Consider the following 20,290-nt stretch of genomic DNA (forward strand, 5'->3'; position numbering starts at 1 on the left):
CTAGGCTACGATGGACGCTACCGTCAGAATCCCCATGGAGGACCGATGCTATCTTGGCATAAGGAGAGACCACCATCAGATGTTGTCGCTGAAGTAAACAAATCCCGTGTCCCCACATGCAGCTAAGGTGCTCGACGCGGAGCACCCGCATTCACCCTCCCCGTCGCTGTCCTCAAAAAGACCCGAGCCAGAAACAAGAGGGAACGAGTGAGGAAGAGACGCAAGTGGGAAGACATGATGAAGGCAAGGGCAGGGAAAGATACCAGCGCAGCTCCACCATGGCGACGAGTCACTCGTTTCGCTTCGCCGCGTCGCTTTTGGCCCCCGAAGCGTCACCAAAAGTCGTCATTGCTGCAGCAGCAGCAGCAGCGAACGCCTTTTGGTCGCGTCTAAACGCTGCGCAGGTCTCCACCGGAATATGCCATCCCCTGTTCTTCGAAGATCCTCCTCCATTTGGCTCTTTCTCCACGCAAATGCTACAGAGATGTCATTTATACTACCTACGCACATTGCTGGAAGAATCCATCCAAAGAACCTTCCTCCCATATTTGTCTAAGGCCGAGCTGTGGGGGGTGGTGCTAGTTGGATTGGTCCAATCAGCAGTAAAAGAAATCCATAGGCCAGGAGGTTATTACATTAAACTTTTCTAGCATATCCATCCTCCATAGTTAGATCAATTAGCCAAGAAATATTAACTGTAATCTTAATCACCAACAGTCCATATACCTCGAATCATAGCATGTCCATTACAGTCTACAGGAGCGAACACAAGGAAAAAAAATATATCCCAAGAGTTTGAATAGTTGTTAAAACATGTAGATAAGCAGATAACAAAAAAAACTCGCCTCAAAGATTTACGAGGCACAGAGTTTGACATCCATGTTGATAAAGTATATTTTTGGGTCCGAAAAATGCTGATCAACACCCCGTCATAAGGGCCCGGCCAACCTCGGCATCGACCCGTGGACCAAGCCATGCTAACTCATCAGCCACGATACATTTGTTCACCAACACATGTGAGACTAAGAAATGTTTATATTCTATCGTTGACAAGATCTTACAAGTTATATGGGTCATCCAGCAATGGTAGTCCGGTTACCTATCCCTCAGCTCTTGTTCAAACACCTCCAGTTTCTTGCGGATGGGAGCCAAAAACAATCTTAGATCATTGCATATCTTCATTTTATCGTCTGTGCTCAGATCCTTGTCTTCGCTGAGCCTTATTTGAATCTAGAAATAAAAAAGTTATATAAAGGCCAGCCCACGATTGTGCACCAACTTGAATACACCAATATCCTAAATATAAAACTGATTCTAAAATACATTATTACCAAATCATAACTCAAACAGTGTCATTGCATGTACCTGCAAGTCCTCGAGTTCACCAAATGAGAACTCTGGAATATCTAAGTGGCCTTTGATCTTCTTATTCTCCTTTTGGATCAACCAGTCTCCTGCTTCCATTCGCTCAGTGAGCACCAGATAGAAAATAAAAACAAAAGAAAGTCGGAGAGATACATCATCTAGCATCAACTCGATGGTATACCTTTGAATTTTATAGTCACCTCATAAGTGTAACCAACTCTCTTCTTGTTTCGCACAGTAACCAAAAATGCCTGCTCAATCACAAGACACCATATCAAAAAAGTCTGATAACTACCTTTAAGTTACTCGAGCAAATTTCACACTAAAGGTTAAAAATAGCACTTAAAGAAGTTCCAAGCAGCAGCTAGATAGATGGTTGATTCAATTTTTAGATTATTTCCACTGTCTGTTCTTTAAAAAGGCCACTTAGGATGGGAACATGCCATTTCTTGAAAAAAAAAGCTGCATTTTGTGCAACCTAAACATCTAGCTTCCCCTCGTTTATTCTAGTTTACATCAAGCATTTCAACCTTTTGAAGCTGAACACTAGGTACATTTGCAAAGGATTATGTACTAGTCTTGCATGAACATCACAAGTGGAGACAAATATCTCATCTGGAAAGAAACTGAACTATGTAATAGCTTTTACTCAGTCTTACTGTATGCTAAATAGAAACTTCAACTATGTAATAGCTTTTATTCAGTCTTACTCTATACTAAATAGAACCAAGTGTGAACTTTAAAACGGTACTCTCCGTAGGTCAGACTCAAATAGTAATCAAAATATGAGAATTCTTGAATGTCTAGAAACATATCTCCCAGTAAAGAGTTCAAGTTTTAAGGTTATCAATGACAACAGAGGAATCAATTTTCAAGTGATCAAGATGTTGTATAAAATATGAAATCAACTATAATAATTTATACATGGTGATACAATATACTCACATCGCCTGAGCATTTAGTCACTTCCTCTATATAGGCTTTGCCACTGGAAAACTCCAATGAGCCTAAAGACTTAAGCAGCTCCTGCAGTACAATATATTATTTATATTTAAGATAGAAAAATGATAAAGTAGAATCAAGCAAAAGAAGAAAACATAGTACTAAAAGTCTTAACCAATGTTTATTGCTGAAGATACAATTGACCTAGGAAAAATGATATCAGACCTTTATTCTATTGCTTGCCCATGAATTAAGGTTTCTCTCCTCCCAAGTGCCAGCCTGCAAGACAGATGCAAGCCACTGAATCAGAGAGGATGCAGTAAAAGAAGTGCAAAATAAGTGACTACTCATCCAACTTAACTTAGCCAAATCTACCAGATCAGAAAAATCAAATGGATGAGGAATATTATGCTAGAACATATAAAGTAGATCTGAAGCCAGGGAGAAGATACAAAAAGATAACAAGGCGATGGCCAAATGGGATTTGAATTGATCCTCTTATCCAACCAAGCCAGCTGACATCTTCAAAAATAATCTGACAAGACTTGACATTTATATCATAGAGCATATATCATTTGGACAGTAGTTAAAAATTAAGATAATTCAAGTCTCAATCCAATTAGTGACTAGACTTAATTATATGTTTGTTTGTTACTAAACAGCAGTAAAACTCGAGAACGTGTCCAGAAATTTGGACTTAATTATCTTGAACCTACTATCTAAAGAATATTATGCTTCTGACGAACATAAAAATACACCAAAAGCATAAAGAAGATGAAAGCATCCAAAGAAAAACTTTTGCCGATATTACTGATAAGGCATATTTTGGGTACAAGACATGTCATGGTCAATCCCACGCCACGCTACAACCAAGTCAGCAAGAGGAGCACCCCCACGCGCGTCGAGCCCTGTACCAAGACGTGCTTGATACGTCCCATCCCGGAAAGCTCGGGACAGCGTCGCATGGCGTCATTCCGCATGTCCCGGGACAGCGGCCACACAAAGGTACCATCTCATCTCTCAAGGATCGGCCGCCACGCCAAGCTCACGTACGATCGACCCTCGTACCATAGTATAAAAGCCCCTGGTCGGCATTCGGCCGAGGGGAAGGCAAAAATAAATCAACCCATCACTGACTTGCTCGTGGGATGGACCAAAGAAGGCCAACGAAGGCCATCCTTGCAGGAAAGCGGCCACCCTCGAGCCATGAGCATTCCGACCTGGGAGTCGTCGACCAACATCCTGACGGTGAGCCGCCAACCGACGTCCAGGCCGAGAGACACTGATCAACATTCCGGCGCCAACACCTTGATATCGAGGGCTTGACCGACCTTGGCGACCAGCTCAAGAAGCGATGTAGGATGTCAGCAGAGGTTATAAGAGATGATGGACACAGAAAATCTTGAACCGACTATGTAAAGAATATCATGCTTCCGATGAGCATAAACATATAATGATTCCTCTCATTTTATTTGACGTCCTTAAACAGCAATTGGCGTGCCTCGGACCCTTAACAAATCCAAAATCACCATGGGCGAGCAAAATCGAGCCACCCCCAGATCCTGTAACAAAAACCATTTGGACCTCTGCAACTACATAAAGGCCCCCTTTTTCCCTTACTCGTTCGTCGAATGACACCGAATAAAGATGAGAGGAAAGCAACATGCCTGATTCCAGACGGATCCCAAGACAGCAGAGCGGGGCTGTTTCGAGAGGTCGTCAGCGGTGAGCTTTCGGGGGACGGGGCGCGGGGCGGCGTCCTCCGTCGCCTCACGCACCCAGTAGGTGTACGACGACTGCTTATCGGCCGCCCTGTCCTCCATGTGCGCGGCGAGTCCTGCCCCCTCTCCCAATTATCGCGGAAACGGATGGAGGTGAGAAAGAGATTAGGTTCCAGAAGGAAGATCGGAAAAGAAGAGTGAGAAGTCGCGCTTCGACGTTGGAGGAAGGAGAGAGAGAGGGATTTGAGCTCCAAGAAGCACGAGAGAGACGTCGTCCGACAAAGGCGTCGCTCGATCCGGAAGCCATTTATGCCGGTAGCGTAAGAGAAGGGCCGAAGCTTCCCACGTGCGATGGAAACCCATGATACCCAACGTGACTCGTCGAATCGGGTGATCAGAACCCATCCGTCTATTATGACCCGTTGAGTTTACGGGTCGGGTCGAACTCGGATCATATATGTATGCTCCGCGGATGGTATGGACGAGCACAACCCGAATCCGAGCTCAGATTCGACCCATTTTTACCCCCACTAACGGGTCGGGTCGGGTACAACTTATCAAATTTGCCCTGATCGAGTGTCAGTGGCTTTTTCTTATTATTTATTGATTTATATTTGTTGACATTATATTGTTCAGTGTTTTTTCTTATTGAATTTTCACGTGATAGCCACGCATCTTATTTTATTTATTTATTTATTTATTGCTTATTTTTTCTATGAATTAAAGTGTTTTTTTTTATTTTTGTGGATTTTGCTTATTCTTACTTTTTTTTTGGTGGAAGAGATTGTTGATTGAAACTTTTAATATTATTATTTTATATTATTTTATTAAAATTAAATTATATATAGGGTGAATTTTTGATTTTTCCTGTAGAAAAGATGGTCTAGAAATCTTTTTTCCTAATATGTGATATATTTTTTTGAAAAATAAAAATAGTGCATCACATTGAAGCACTATTCAAAATGATCTGAAAATTTTAAAATAAGATTTGAATACAACAAAGATGGACATATGTCATTGGTTTTTCATTTTAGGAGATTTTTTATTCTTATTTTTTTTAAATTAACATCTGAAAAATGTTTTATTTTTTCTATTTTCTCCTATCTTTTAGTTCTATCAAAATATAATGAATCGATGTAAAACTTTTTGACATTTGAGTTTCTAAATAGATCCACAATATAGTAAGAGAAGTTGATCCACAAAAATATTTTCCTAATATGTGATGCATTATTTTCGAAGAAAATTTAAAAATAGTGCATTACATAGAAGCATTGTTTCAAATGATCTCAAATTTTTAGAAAAGCTTTCAATACAATATAGATGGATATTTTTGTTTTATATTTTAGGATTTTTATATATTTTTAAAAAATTATGTAGCATCTGATCAGTGTTTTATTTTTTTATTTCTATCAAAATATAATGCATCTATGTAATATTTTTTTTTGATATTTCAGCTTCTAAATAGGTCCACAATATATGAAGAAAAATTGTTCCAAAATTTTTTCTAGTATGCAATGTACCATTCAGAATTATTCATTTTTTTAATACAATATAGATGGACACATGTCACTAGTTTTTTTTATTTTAATTATTTTGATTTTTTTTAATTTTTTAAAATTTGGATAGTGTTTTAGTTTCTTATTTTCTCTTAATTTTTTCTATCTCTATGAAAATATAATACATTCATATAATATTTTTTTCTATCTTTATGAAAATATAATACAATGTCACTTAGTTGGTCAAACCATGCTAGTTGACCAACATGGTTAAAGGATAATGATTGCTTTCCTTGGTTTGGTAAAATAATATGCATCATCATACTATCTTGAGCCTTGACATGACAATGCCATCGAATCACAGTAGGCATTTCATATGTCCACATACATCCAATCCAATACAATTGACACAACTCATGATAATAATAATAATAATAATAATTATTATTATTATTATTATGAAGTATGCGCCACATTTTAATTGATCACAACTCACATTTGCGTTCAACAATCCCAATTTAATTATTAATCATTTAATAATAATTGATTCATGATTCACATCAAATCGATAATAGAATCATGGAGATCAACTTAAAGTACTCTAATGTCAATAAAATCTGTCATGATGGAGACGTTATTTATATATGAAAATATCTAATTGACACAATTACTATTAAATACAGAGGTCGGATCAAAAATAGCTTTCCTACGTGGCTTAGACTGTGTCACCCTAAGTGGTGGGTAGGATTTGCGGGTCTCGGATGCCGATTTGAGACATCCCATCGTTGGGTGTATAATGTGATGTTTGATTCACTTAAAGGTCAAATTTAATGTGTTCCGCGTGTCACGTGATTTTCACGTGACGTTACAGAATCGACGCTGCGTCGGATGGGTCCCACGTGTTGAAGCCAATCAGGAAACGGGTACAGCTGACGACGTAACTCGCTGCCGAAGAGAGCCCTAAGTGTGACGCGCGTGGCTTGAGTCGTGACTTAAACCGGAGAAGAGGCGTTTCACGAGGAAGAGACGGAAATGTGGATCGCTTCGCGCACGGTACGAACGAGGCCCCGATGTCTAACCCAGATGAGTCTGACCACTTATTTCTTCCCTCTCTGACCAAACTGTGTGCGGGTCCCACCCGAGTAAGAAACGAGCGGAAACCATGACCGGGACGGAACTCGCAGCAACTCCTCGTCTGGGGCCGTGGAAAACGGCAGTGGCATTATTGAAGTTAAACATAAAATATGCGGCATTTACTCCATCCAATTCCCATTCTACCCTGCTTTCGACATTAAAACCCCGTCGCTCCTCGCCGCGCGACCGCCGCGCATGGTGCCTTCGCCGCCCTCCTCGATCCCTTCTCGTTCCATTTAAAGCATCGGTCGGTCGGTGTCGGCTTCAAGCGATCCTTCGATTCCGGACAGGTCGGCGGGGGACAAAAGGCTTGCGCGATCTGTAAGCAATCGACTACCGTTTGGCTTTGAACTTATTTATACGCCTCGCGCACGGTCAGTAAATTTGGTTTTTGCTGTTCCCTGAGTTGAATCCAAGGAGGCAGCAATAAGTGGGTCGTCTTTGACAACGCAGAAGCTTGAGTTTCCTTTCTTCTTGTTGTTCAATCCACTTCCCCTTTTTTGCCCTTTATACGGGCAAAGAAGAGATTCCAGGAGGACTGGCGAAGATTGGTATTCTTTGGCGAATTCTGTACTAGTATTTGTTTTTTCTTCCTTGACTCTTTCTTCCTTGCATGGGTGGTAATGGAGTCCGCTTTAACTTGTTAGAATAGGAGTGGGGCAAGAGAATCATTTAAAATAAGAAGATCGAAGCTTGGAGCTGAGCCCCAGGTAGATATAAAAAAGGAATCTTTTTTCTTGGAACTGAGCCCCATGTTTTTCTCTTTCTTTTATTCATTAGATTTGAGGTGGGAATTTGATCGGGAAACTAGAAGCCAGTGGATTATAATGTATTGGTCGGAAGTGGGGCGGTAAAAAGAAGGTACCAATGACTGACAGCCCTAATCACTCCGGGTGCTTTGTGTCAGAAATTATGTGCTTGTTTGGGGGAAAGAAAAGGTGCTCAGATGGATTTCGATGTACTTTTGCGGTGTATTGACTTATCACAATGCAGCTTTGGATGACAGACAACAACAACAACAACAAGCTTTGGATGACAGACCTTTTCTTTAAAATCTCGTCTGTGATGTGTGATGAGAGAAGTCCAAGATCTGTAGCTTACGACCTTGGTTTTGTGGGAGAAGAACCCCGTTGGATGGAGATCACGTCTTCTTGTAGCCTTATCTAGGCTTTGTCTCTTCTTTGTTAAAGGTTTGATCGTGTCGACTTGCTTGATATGTGAAGGGCTGACATATGATAGACCAGTCAAAGGTCTTTTTATGTCAGAAAAATAAAGTTCGTTAGATTTTTTTGGGGAGGAGTGAAAAGTCGTAATAAAATAAGACCAGACCTCTTGGATCAGAAAATACAGCGAATTCAGTGGAGCTGAAAATTAAAGACGAGAGAGTGTCTTAGCGAAAAAATCTTCATCTGTGAACAAAGGATTGTGTTAGTGAGTCCACCTGATCACTGGTGGAACGGCCCTTATCTATGATTCATGGCAGAACTAAGTCAATGAGAACAGGGAGGTAATCCTTTATCCTGTGAATGTATTTCTCTTGGCTGAATGTTTAGGAACTGAAGGAGAGACCATATGCTTCAGGGCTAAGCATTTCTCTGAAGGTTGTCAGCTTTTGAGAGTTGAGTAGGAAGTGCACACGTTTTAAGCAGGATCTTTTCCGATCGTACAGGTTTGCAGAGATGTTAATGTCCTTAGCTAGATAACCAGAGGTAGAACTTGCGCTTTCTCCTCCATTTTCTTTGTTTCCAAAATGTCTATTTGATTTGTTTCTTTCCTTAAATATGATTTGATAAATATTTCTAGTTCTAGTTGTTTTCTTCTTGACAAGATGTTCTATCAAAATTTTGTTTTAATTGGATCATATTGAACTTCCGAAAATTTTGGTGTATTTGCTTGTTTAATTCACCATCTTTAAAATTGGAATGATTGCTTCTATGTTTCATGGGCAGGATATTAGTCAACACCTTTCTGCAAGTGTTTCTTCTTGCATGGATTTGACTTCCAAGATTCCTTTCCATCGGGACTGGGAAAAATTTTCTCTATTCAGCAGAAAAGAAGGTGAGATTTCTAAACCTGCACAGCGATGTGAATGGGAAGTTGTTGATAACCATGGGAGCTATGGGAATGGCAATGGATCTGTATACTCATCCGTCGGTGGACTCGGTCCTGGCTCAGACTTGGGTAATGGTTCATCAAGAAGCTCTATTCCATCAAAAGCAGGGACCGGAGCTTTAAGGTTCATCATTGACTCGGTGGAAAAACCTCCTGAGATCCTAAAGGTGAAAAAAGACTTAGCCATGGTGGAAACCGGAATTTTGCATAAGGTGGTGGCCATAGAGGGCCCTAAGGAACCTCGTACCAAGCTGAAGCTTGGCAAGAGGACATACTTCGAAGGAGGAATTCATAGCACAAACTCAGCTTCTTTAGCTTCTACGAATCCATCCATTGGTTTGGTAAAGAAACCAAAGGTATCACAGCAGAACATGCAGAGTTCACATTGCCAAGTTGAAGGTTGTCATGTTGATCTTTCGGCAGTTAAAGATTATCATCGCAAGCATAGAGTCTGTGAAGGTCATTCTAAGTCTCCTAAGGTTATAGTTGCTGGTCAGACATGCAGGTTCTGTCAACAGTGTAGCAGGTGAAACACTTTTTGTTTCCCGAATCAAGTCAAGTTGGCTTTTTTTATCATGGAAGTCCATTTTTATTTACTTTTTGTTTTTTAAAAGAAAAGAAGAGGGAGAAGGGGTGAGGCGGATTAATTAAGATGGTGCATGCTTCTTTCCCATTTATGTAACAAAAACTCATTGCTTATTAAACAGTATTGCTACTTAAAATAATGTCCTCTTTTAAATGTTTTGAATATGTTGATATTAGAAGTGAAGGTACATTAGTTGTTAAGGAGGTTGGTAAAGGAGGATTGGCGATGCTACTTTATATAAGTCTCTGGTGCTTTGTAACTGCACAATTTGTTGGATCAGTTGTTCATAAACATATCAGTTGGTAACAAATATTGTCTGATCCAAATATATTGACTGTACTTTTTGTAATCTTCCAGGTTTCATGATTTATCCGAGTTTGATCAGAAAAAGCGAAGCTGCCGAAGACGCCTATTTGACCACAATGCACGTCGACGCAAACCACGGCTAGAGACAATCAAATTTGGTTCTTCAGTATTTTCTGCATCATATTATGGTAATAGTTGCCTCTGGTCACTAAATGAATAGCTTCTCTTCACCTTTCTTAGAATTTATTTCATATTGCTACGGGAATCATGACCATTTGGTGTGGACAGTAACATTTACTTCAGCCAAATTGTGGTGATGCAGTTTCCAAATTCAAGATTCCAGGACATTTTCTCTGCGTAGTTAACGAAGTTTAATTAGTCTTTTGATTGCTATATAACTTGCCTCAGCTTAGATGCACTGTTTTGTTCTTAGGTAGCAATAACTGTAGTTCCATCTCCTTTGTTCTGAAGATTACATGGGCTAGTAGCATATCATTTCACAATTGCTATTGCTGATTCTCAATCTAAACTGTCTCAAAGTGTCCACATTTGAGATTCTTGGCCCTTTCACTTTGCCTAGTGCCCTAACTCAGCCTCATTCCTTGATCCTATTACCAAAGACCTGTGTTATGTTGGCGTAACTTAGCACAGTTTTGATGTATCTTTAACTTAGAGTTTGTTGCAACACCAGCTTTTTTATTCTTTGCAATCCAACTTATGTCAAATCTCAGTTTTAAACTATTTGAGTGAGAGAAATGTTAACATACATAACAAAGGAACAAATTAATCTTTTGTAGGTTTTTTTTCTAGATGAATCATAATAGCTAATAGCCTAATATATCCAAATGTCATCCTTTGTTGGTAGGATAGTGTTGATGTTGAATTTGTTTACATGTTGAAATCATCTCTGATTTAGGTACAAAAACACTTAGATGCTTGATTAATTTTGGAAGAAAATATCATCTCTCATAAAAATAGATGGGAAAATAACTTAGCTTGTCACTCATGATCCATCTCAGAATTGATCCCTTGGGGAAGTACTACTCAGGCTATATCTCTTCAATCAAGGGACTCCAAAAACCAAAGATAAAATGTTGTTCAATGAGCTTTTGGAGTTATGCTAGTTGCATTGAGCTGTGTCCCATTGCAAACCTTATCTGGATAATATCATACTTGTTTTGGGCATGAAAAACAGTTTGATCTGTTGTATTGTGCTATGGACCTCCTAGGCTCCTACCACTGTAATCAGCTTAAAACTGAAGAGGAACCATACTAGCAGCTGAAAAAATGTCTATTCAGTATCTGATTAGAATAGGGATGTTTAGTTATTTGTTTTAAAAGTACAAATGCCTGGTTATGTAAATATTGTTTATGGAGGTTGTCCTGAACAAAATCTTCCATGTGACACCGCTAGGTAGCTAGATTTCCTAGCTGCTAAAGCACATCTTAGTTATTACCCTGAAATGTTTACTGATTGGGAAAACCTCTCATTCTTGGATTTCGTTGTGTGCTCCTGTACATCATTGTCTCTCTGTTAATGTGGACATTTGTTAAATTTTGATGTAAATGCCTTCTACTTGTTGAAATATTTGTGATGGTAGCTACAGATGATAGACAACAGATGAATCTTATGTTTGGTCGAGATCCTTTTAATCATGTGACAAACATGGCCAATTCCACATGGGATGACTCTGGTGGCTTCAAACTTATTCCATCTCAAGGGCCTTGGATAAATTTTGGTAAATCAGGAGACATTAATGAACAATTGCATTTTCCCAGCAATGGAATATCAAAAAATGTTTCCAGAGTTAACCATGATTGGGATGGGTTCTTGCCTTTCAAGGGCACAAATGCAGAGGCCACCAACAAAGGTAATAAGCCTTTAGCCCCTATCTTATCTGTAAAGTACTCAAGTTTATGTGGACATTAATGCATGGATAACCATTCACCTGCTTATCTGCAATGTATGCTCTCTGGACATATAGCTGGTTAACTTATGATCCTCTTGTTTTGTTCAACCTCCAACAAAACGTATCTCTAGACATGATTTAAGATATCCTTTTTATCTTCATAATCTTTATCCTTGGTATTTAAATATATCGGAAGGACAAATTGCTTCTGAAAGCCACTTCACATGTCTTATCGAGGTATAATTTCCTCAAGGATTTAGGGGAATTCTTCTTTCAGAGTTTCTGCTTCTTGAGATTCCTATCGAACCGAGATCAGAATTTACTCCCAGAGACAGATTTTGTTCAGTGCACTCTCATGGTACTTGCTGGTTGTATCAATCAGTTCAATGTTTTTGTGTATTAGCAATCAACTTGGAGTATTTGCTATTAGAATAGTCAAAATTGAACAGTGATTTATGTGCATTTGTGACTTGACGATTCAATGAGGCTACTAAAAAGTCATTTTAAAATCTTATTCAGATGAGGTTAGCCACTAATACTCATCGAGATCTTTAGTCTAGGTTATTTGATCATGTCTAACGTCAACATGCCACTTGAATAAAGATATAGATTCTAGATGGTAGCTATAGTTGATTGACAATTGTTTGTTGTCTCTTTTCCATAAAAATGTGATATTTTTCATCATAATGTTTTACTTTATTAAGATGTGATAGTTCCATAAATCTCTTCTATGCTTTACAGGTCCTGGAGCACCTGTTTTTGCTTCTAACTTGGATGGAGCACTGGATCTTCAACGTGCTCTCTCTCTTCTGTCAACTGAATCTTGGGTTCCATACCAGGAACCTATTTCTGATTTCCAATCTGTCAATGCAAACATTATAACATCTCATTCTGCAATCCATCCAACCAATGCAACGACAGGCTCCTGGCAAAAGACTGAGCTGCTCCTCCCCCGGCCATCGCCGTTCAACCTACAAAACCATGTTAGCCAGATTTAGGAGTTTCAGCTAGAAAACAATGTTTTCTTGACTCCACTCATACACATATCTCATATTCAGATGACCATTTCATGGAGAGTGAAATGCAAGGTACTTTTTCTATATTCATGTTTATCTTGTTTAATGTGGTACATATGTTCCACTCTACTGCATTATTTGTTATCTTGCTGGCCCCATTTCTTCTGATGTACTTACTGATTTTATCAATCATAGGAACTGGAAATTTTCGGTGATCACTTACCTTGGCGTTGCTAATATCAATTTCAGCTGGAGACCAAATAAAGTTCTTTGAGGCGGTCTTCATCTGTTTCATATTCATATATAGAGTTCTTATCATTCATTGAAGAACATTGGGGATCTTGTCTTAGTTTGGTAGTTTGATGCAGGGGTTTAACAGCTCATTAATTTGTGTGATGATTGGATTATGAGCTTATTATTTTTGTTTCTGGAGTGACTGGTGGCTATTTAAGGGCTCTTTAGACTGTAAAGCACTAGTGGTGGAGAGGCTGGCAAGTACTCCATCAGGCATTGCATATGAATGATTAGAAAACAAATTATGAAACCCATAAACTACTATTATTATAAATTGATTATGGAAATTGATCAGACAATAATTTTGGCCAAGTGATATTTCAGTCAATTGTAGAAGGGTTTATCAACTACAGATTTTTTTTGAGTTGCCTGGTGTTTACAGAACCCCAAATCAAGGATCAGAAAGTCATCAAAGTTGGACATTGGCAAAAGGGCTTCTTTATATTGAGAGTGAAAATGATCTAAACAACTCCATTTTTAGAAGTATTTGGTAGAACAAAGATCCATGTGATCTACCAAAAACCAAAGTATCAGATTGATTTTTGAGCAGGATGTCCATAATTCCTGTGCCAAATTATGGTATGTTCATTAGCAGCATCACATTCCATTCTTCTACTCTCTCCAACTTGCACTAAAAACTTGTATTGCTTTAGGTAGAAAAAAAAGTTGGGGATTTTTCTTCCTGTTTCTGTCTTCTGTAATACACAGCTGACTGTCAAACATTCAAAGCAGTTATTGTTGAAAAATAATATTGCGTGATTACCTGCATGAAGACAGACAACAGTTGCAAATTCAGAACCTCCACATTGCTTCTCATTGCATTCATTCAAAATAATATCAACTACAACCTAAACAAACTTGACTGTCGCCTTATGGATCGGACAAACCGAAGAAAACGTCGCAGGTAAACACAGAATACACAAATATAGGAACGATCTGGTTTTGTGTTTCAGTAGTACAGCATATGGAAGCTATCATGATTTCCGCAAGTTGCAAACCTGAGTCAAGCAGACAATCTAGATGTAGGACCTTAAGCTAGCAATTGTCATCTGTACCTATACAACAACAAGGTGAACTATCTATGTTCAGAAAAAGACAGGGAACAACCTGTCTCACTTGGTAGCATTAGAATTTCCATGAGGATGTTATGAACTGTAACCTTCTTATAAAGGTGAATCGACCAAATCCACATTTCAACAACTTCCTCTGATTCATCTACTTGCCACCCTTCTCAGTCAATGGTCATTGGTTGCATGCAACAGCGGAAACGTGCCTTACGAACAGTATTCATAATTTCTTCTTGTGCACTTTCGAGCATCCTGACAATTTCAGAAAACGAGGGGCGTACATCGGGGTCAGCATCCCAGCAGCGGGTCATGATCTCGCCAAGTGCAGGGAGGCAATCTTGTGGTACAACCGGGCGTACTCCTTTGTTCACAACAGCAAATGCTGCCTGCACGGCAGACATATTCTGAAACGGGAGCATCCCCGTTATAAGCTCCCACAGAACGATGCCAAAGCTATAAACATCAACTTTCTGATTGTAAGGTCTGTGCTGTATCATCTCCCTGAGAACAGAAGGTTCAGTAAAAAGACATTCAACAGCAAATGTTTATGCAGAAGCACCAAAAAGAAACAAGAAAATGAACAAATAAGTTTAAAAGAGAATGGGATGGAAACATAAAAGGCAGTGGCTTTTAGATTGCTCCTCATTTGGATCTACAATAAGCTTAATGTAATTAGTCTGAGAATAAAATTATCAATTCTATAAACTGAAAAAAAATGTCACTATATTCTTTGTGGACATATGAACCACTAGGTGTTAGGTGATACACACATCAATTAATCAATCTAAATTATCCCTCTCCTAGGGAACCTGTGGCTAGTATTAGCATCATTAGTTAAAGTTGGTTTCTTCCACTTAAGGATTTGCACTTTGAAGATTGAAGGGCATAAAGTGTGTCCTGCCTTGGTGATTATTAAAAACTTTATTTTGCAACCATACCATTTTCTAGTTCTATTGTCAACAACAAAACACAAACAAATATCCTTCAAGGTTTTAAAAGAAAATTATTGTTACTTTAAATTACCTCCTTAGATTTTCTAGACAATAAAAAGTTTTTACTTTTAGATCACGAGATCCTTTTTCTCAAGTAAGATGGTGTTATACTAGCTTAGCATATGAGATGCATATCCTTCTTATGAAGCCAATATGGGATCACTCATGTTCCTATGAGAAGGCCACATAGCATCGTAGTGTCTGTAGAAATATTTCTTCATCTCTACTAATCAACAACCTAAACTGCTTTGATCTTTTTGCTCCCTGTAAAGTCCTGTTTCATAGGAGGTCCAGTAGTGGCAATATGTTGAATATCTACAGGTACCAAAATATACTTAACAAGACATGGTAAGAATCAAGGGGACAGATGCTCCTTACTCCTAGCACAAATAAAACTTAAAAATAAAATCCTGGTTCTCTCCCCAAAATTATGATCTTTCATCTCACCAATTTCCCATTATCCACATCCAAAGGATCATAAAATGATCAAATTTACCTGATACACTTGTTTCTCTATAGTTGCAAGTCCCACTTCACTCCACACCTCTTTTCCAATAATTTCAATTACTCTCTTATCTTACATCAAAACCTAATCAGGTGACTTTTTGAGATCGATTTGTCTGTATAAAACACAACCCAAACTTTTTCAGTAATTCCAATTCTAAGTCTCTCTTTCTACAAGAGGTATTGTACGAGTCAGCACACAACTCACCGGAAACAATAATGGGGCTCAATTACCACAAACACTACTGTTCCTCGCAAGTGCTCAATTACCACCCAGAAGCAATAATGCTCCAGTTCAATTTATGTTATCATGACACTGTATCCTTACACTTATATATCTTATCATAAAAAAAAAGTTTCTATAAATCTTTTGACCAACCACACAAAACCATCATACATCACCAGATCATCACACTAATCCTTTGCAGGTGAAAAAGCTGAGCAGATTGCATAATAACAAAATGAACTACACTAAAAAAAGATAACTACTATGAATTATAAATTTGGGAATTTTTTAAGGATGCAAGTGAAAAAAGACAAAATAAGACAAAGGGAAGCAAAGCACTTGCATAGAAGTTCTCAAATTAAAACCACTAGCAGTATCATGAGAATAAAAATGTTTATATCCTAAGTATGACCCATGCATCCTAAATAAAAGCAAGCAGCTTTCTATGTATGACAAGATTGAAAATCCAAAAGAAACCAAATTCATTCAACACTTAGAATATTTTATAAGAATTATAATGAGCCAGTGTTACCACAATTATCAGACTAATTGCCCCTCTAATTGCAATGCGGAATTTGGATCAAAAAAGTATTCTTAAAAACAAAAACATAAAATAGAAGAGCTCCAATCTAGAACTTCAGAATTATTTACACATATAAGTAACACAAATTCTTAAAAAAATAAATAACATTCAAATCTAAACAAGCTGCCTACAAGCATTCATGCCTAACAAATGAATTTGCACATCAAAAACTGAACAAGGAAAATAGTGTTCAATTCATATAAAACTTCCATAATTGCGTGAAGGCAACATAGAAAAAGATGTTAACACAAGAAATGAGCAAACACACAAGGAATAATAGAACAAACCTATCACTTAAAAATTGTTAACCAATAAGTTATTTCATCTTAATGATAGTTCATATAGTCCAGCATGAATACGTGATGATGGCTGCATCTATGAAGTTAAACAATGAGAGGACTCAACAATATTCCAAATAGATATATGCCATCATGAAACCAGGAACGCGGTAAATCTTATAGTGAATTTGAAAGCAATCTGTGAATGCTCAACAGATAAACTTGCTCCCAGTTAATAACCTTGTAACAAAGATGGAATGTTCTTAGGCACCAATTCAACTAAAATTTTCCTTGTTTGTAATTATCAAGGTTATTGTGCAATTTTATTAAAGCAGCTAGAGGTCAAGGACTGTATTCTCTTTAATCCATCTACGTGTCAATACTAAAGATACTAGTATATGCCATATTTTAAGCTGCAAAATACTATTTCAACAGCCTATTCAGTTATCAGTTCAATATCTTTGGCCTTTGCTCATATAGCACATTATTAAATTACATGATGATTCTTCAGTATAACCTAATAACAGGAGCCCTACAGTACTTTGGAAACATATAGCAGTATTGATCATGCATTTGATGCTTGAAAATAGGAAAGCCCCAAGAAGCATGTTGAATTAATTAAAGAAATTACCATCCTAAAATACTTAATCAGTATATATAATTAATAGCGCTGTAATGTGTATGACTGAACTAGGAGATAATTTTAACGTGCAAACATAAGCAGTCACTCGCAAGAGCAACATTTAAAAGGAATTGCCAACCCAGACAATTGTTTCTGAAACTAGCATTCTTCACCCCTTGTAGATAGCAGAAAATTTCTGCTTCCTGTGGACACATGATATACACATTCTACCAAGTGGCCACAATTGAGAAATGGAAATTTTAAAAACTGCAATATACATGCAGGACAATATTTTGAAAACATGGCTATTCAGAGAAAAAAATTAACAGATCAATTTTTCTACAGCTAAGCATATGAATGAATGACTAAAAATAAACTTATGCGCCTTAACAAGCACTTTAAGAATCTTAAATATGTTAAAAACGTAAAGAAAACAATTTCACATACGGAGCCATCCATCGATAAGTTCCAGTTTCAGGGGTCATTCCCTCAGGTTTGACCTCAATGCGGGCAACCCCAAAGTCAGCAATCTTAATTGATTTGTCAGCAAATATAAGAAGATTGTCAGACTTAAGATCCCTATGTATGAATCCCAACCCATGCACATACTCCATACCCTTAGCAATATCTAGTGCTTGCTTGACGGCCAACTTGAGAGGCACCGACCTGTTCTGCCTTTTCATGAGGAATTGTCGGACTGATCCACCTTTGGCATACTCTGTCACAATGCACCACACCATTGGCTTCCTGCATGCCCCAATGAACCTGACAATATTTGGGTGCTTGAGATTTGCAAGCATCGTAACCTCCTGCCCAAACTGCTGCTCCATCAACTGGGCCCTCTCGGGGTCATTCTCTGGCTTTTCCAACAACTTAATTGCGACATCTTCTCCATCATAAGTGCCCCTATAGAGCTTCCCAAAAGCACCCTGAGCAAAGGCCACCCCCATACTCAACTTCCTGAGGTCAATGGTCCACTCATCATAGTTCTCGAGAGACTCCGTGGGATATCGTGGGTCGATCAAGGTCTGAGCCAATGCATCCTCATTCATAGCATGAGACACCCTGCCGGGTCGCAGCACGCTGTGCCCCACCGAGAACAGGCGGAGTCCGGTGTGATGCAGTATTCCAGTTCTCGAGTTGTTCGATCCGACACTGCTGTTTTCCAATGACATGGCAACGGATCCACCACCGGTACTCGTCTGCAGGCTTCCAACACTATCTACGGACATGTTGGAAACCTCGTCAAGCTTCCGATAAAACCCCATATCGTAGAAGCCGTTTCCGACAACATTTCCACCGCCACCACCACCCATAAACCCAGCAAACTTCGAACCGTCCGCCATCTGTTGTCGAGTCAACAACCAAAAGCCCAGAACTTTCTTCAAACAATCCTAGAATCCACCCAATTTTACGACCCAAAACTCAATTTTTTCCACCACTTCAAACAATCCAAAGTCCCAAAACACTCAAAAATGATTCCCAGAAGTAGCTCGTCTGCACCTGCTACGACCAAACCGAAACAAGAATAAGACCTAGGGATCAATCTCTTTTAACCAAAAGATAATCGCCAGGAATCAGGACAACTATGGAAACCCAAAATCCGAAACGGGCAAGCTCGGCCGGAGCATAGGAGGCACCGATTCGAGCGAGGCGTACCTCGATCGAGTGGGAACCGTTCGGAGAGCGGGATCGCGAAGTCAGAGGCGAAACCGAAGGGCAGTAGGAAGGTGGAATGGGGGGCTTTTAATGGGAGACGGTGGTCGGAGGAAGACGACGACCGGTGTGGGTCGAAGCGGCCAGTCGTTGCTTGCTTCCTTTCCCTTTTGCTTACTTTTATTTCTATTCTTAATATAATTATTTTTCCAAACTAAATTAATTATTATCTGATACACATATAACGGTTGTATAACGGACGTTATAATGACCGAAAGCGCAGTCATTTTAAGATAACGCCCGTTATAATGTAATTGAGGGATCTAAAACTATTTCTTACATAATAATAGCTTATTATCACACCAAATCAAAACTGTTCAAATAAATGTGTGAATTAATGATAGTTTTATCATTATTCTTCGTTCTCTCATCAACATATAATATTAAATCGTCTCTATTTATTAGTTATTTAAGGATCTCAGGTCTATTTATCATTAATGTGAGCTAACATGATCTACAGCATGTTGAAACTATTCATCAGCTTCATTTGACTTGAACAATGTGTTGACCAGGGTTTATCTACCTAAAATATGACTTGCACATCATGGCACCTGGTTGACTGAAATAAATGAAAAGCAGTGTGCATGTCTAACTTGGATGAGTTGTTTTGACTTTTCATGTGGAGAAAGATGGAGATGCGGATTGAAAATTAGGGAAGCTCGGTCAAAGGGCCACAAAAAAGTATATGGGTTGACTGGGTCTCTCGGTCAAACTTGTATGGCATTTTTTAGATATTATATTGTCACATGTAGGTCAAACTCGTATGCAGACACTTTTTGTAACTTCGATTCATATCATAGGGAGGCACACGGCTTGTGTCAATTGAAACCATAATGTTACATTTCAAGTAGAGAGAGTGTTTTCGAACTCTGATCACTCCTTGGGAAAAAAAAAAGTCAACCATAATCTTACACCAGAAACTTTGACCCCGTAGGAGCTTGAATGTGTCTCGATTGGAAGTCAACTCATATTGATCGAAAGCTTCATGATGATTGGCCTTTGAAAGTCAACTCATCCACATATGATGAGTTGAGGCTTTCCACTAAGCTTTGACCACCTCGATCTGTCGGCCATAAACTGAACATAAGAACCTGCACTCTGCAAGATTTTGTGATTCCTAAGCCACAGCATAAGAAAATGTAATATATAGTGGGGTCAAAATTTATCCATCTAACAAAGTTGTATGGACACAAATCTCCTCATCCCACCTGACACAATGAGCACAATAATTTGTGGAACACAGGATGTGTATCTCTGGATGCTAATGTCTATTGTAGTGTGGAACAAGAAAAATAGGACCAAAGTTTTGGGCTGATTCCATCATGAGCCAAGGTACCTGGAACAAATTCATGTATATGTATATACACACACACATGTATGTATGTATGTAACAAATTCAAAGATTCTATTGAACATCCTC

The 20,290-nt window shown here is 38.7% G+C and overlaps 3 protein-coding genes across 10 annotated transcripts; 1 reads left to right on the forward strand and 2 right to left on the reverse strand.

The window, feature by feature from the left end:
- Window positions 1-689: 689 nt before the first annotated feature.
- Window positions 690-4,306, reverse strand: LOC103969038 (uncharacterized). Its single transcript, XM_009382446.3, has 6 exons — window positions 3,975-4,306; window positions 2,533-2,586; window positions 2,311-2,391; window positions 1,547-1,616; window positions 1,366-1,454; window positions 690-1,230 (listed from the first exon to the last, which is right to left on the reverse strand). The coding sequence occupies exons 1-6, from the start codon at window positions 4,128-4,130 to the stop codon at window positions 1,096-1,098; spliced, it is 585 nt and encodes a 194-aa protein (XP_009380721.1). The 5' UTR covers window positions 4,131-4,306; the 3' UTR covers window positions 690-1,095.
- Window positions 4,307-6,795: 2,489 nt separating this feature from the next.
- LOC103969039 (squamosa promoter-binding-like protein 12) lies at window positions 6,796-13,194 on the forward strand. Of its 6 annotated transcripts, XR_010480800.1 has the most exons (7): window positions 7,216-8,165; window positions 8,240-8,367; window positions 8,608-9,296; window positions 9,714-9,850; window positions 11,264-11,533; window positions 12,314-12,660; window positions 12,784-13,194. XR_010480800.1 is itself a non-coding variant. In XM_065087918.1 (5 exons), exons 2-5 carry the CDS (start codon window positions 8,647-8,649, stop codon window positions 12,568-12,570), a joined length of 1,314 nt encoding a protein of 437 aa, XP_064943990.1. In that variant the 5' UTR covers window positions 6,796-6,979; window positions 8,608-8,646; the 3' UTR covers window positions 12,571-12,661. The 6 variants fall into 6 exon arrangements, 1 of the variants encoding a protein (XP_064943990.1); XR_010480798.1 differs by lacking the exons at window positions 7,216-8,165; window positions 8,240-8,367 and adding an exon at window positions 6,797-6,979; XR_010480802.1 differs by lacking the exons at window positions 7,216-8,165; window positions 8,240-8,367 and adding an exon at window positions 6,797-6,979 and having other exon boundaries at window positions 11,270-11,533.
- A 479-nt stretch (window positions 13,195-13,673) lies between these two features.
- On the reverse strand, window positions 13,674-18,979 carry LOC103969040 (serine/threonine-protein kinase STY13). 3 transcript variants are annotated; one of them, XM_009382449.3, is made up of 3 exons: window positions 18,814-18,977; window positions 17,602-18,657; window positions 13,674-14,450 (listed from the first exon to the last, which is right to left on the reverse strand). In XM_009382449.3, the coding sequence occupies exons 2-3, from the start codon at window positions 18,498-18,500 to the stop codon at window positions 14,114-14,116; spliced, it is 1,236 nt and encodes a 411-aa protein (XP_009380724.2). In that variant the 5' UTR covers window positions 18,501-18,657; window positions 18,814-18,977; the 3' UTR covers window positions 13,674-14,113. The 3 variants fall into 3 exon arrangements, with proteins under 3 accessions (XP_009380724.2, XP_064943991.1, XP_064943992.1); XM_065087919.1 differs by having other exon boundaries at window positions 17,602-18,660; XM_065087920.1 differs by having other exon boundaries at window positions 17,821-18,979.
- Window positions 18,980-20,290: the final 1,311 nt, after the last annotated feature.

The sequence above is a fragment of the Musa acuminata genome, chromosome BXJ1-10 (assembly GCF_036884655.1).
Source record: "Musa acuminata AAA Group cultivar baxijiao chromosome BXJ1-10, Cavendish_Baxijiao_AAA, whole genome shotgun sequence".
NCBI classification, from domain to species: domain Eukaryota; kingdom Viridiplantae; phylum Streptophyta; class Magnoliopsida; order Zingiberales; family Musaceae; genus Musa; species Musa acuminata.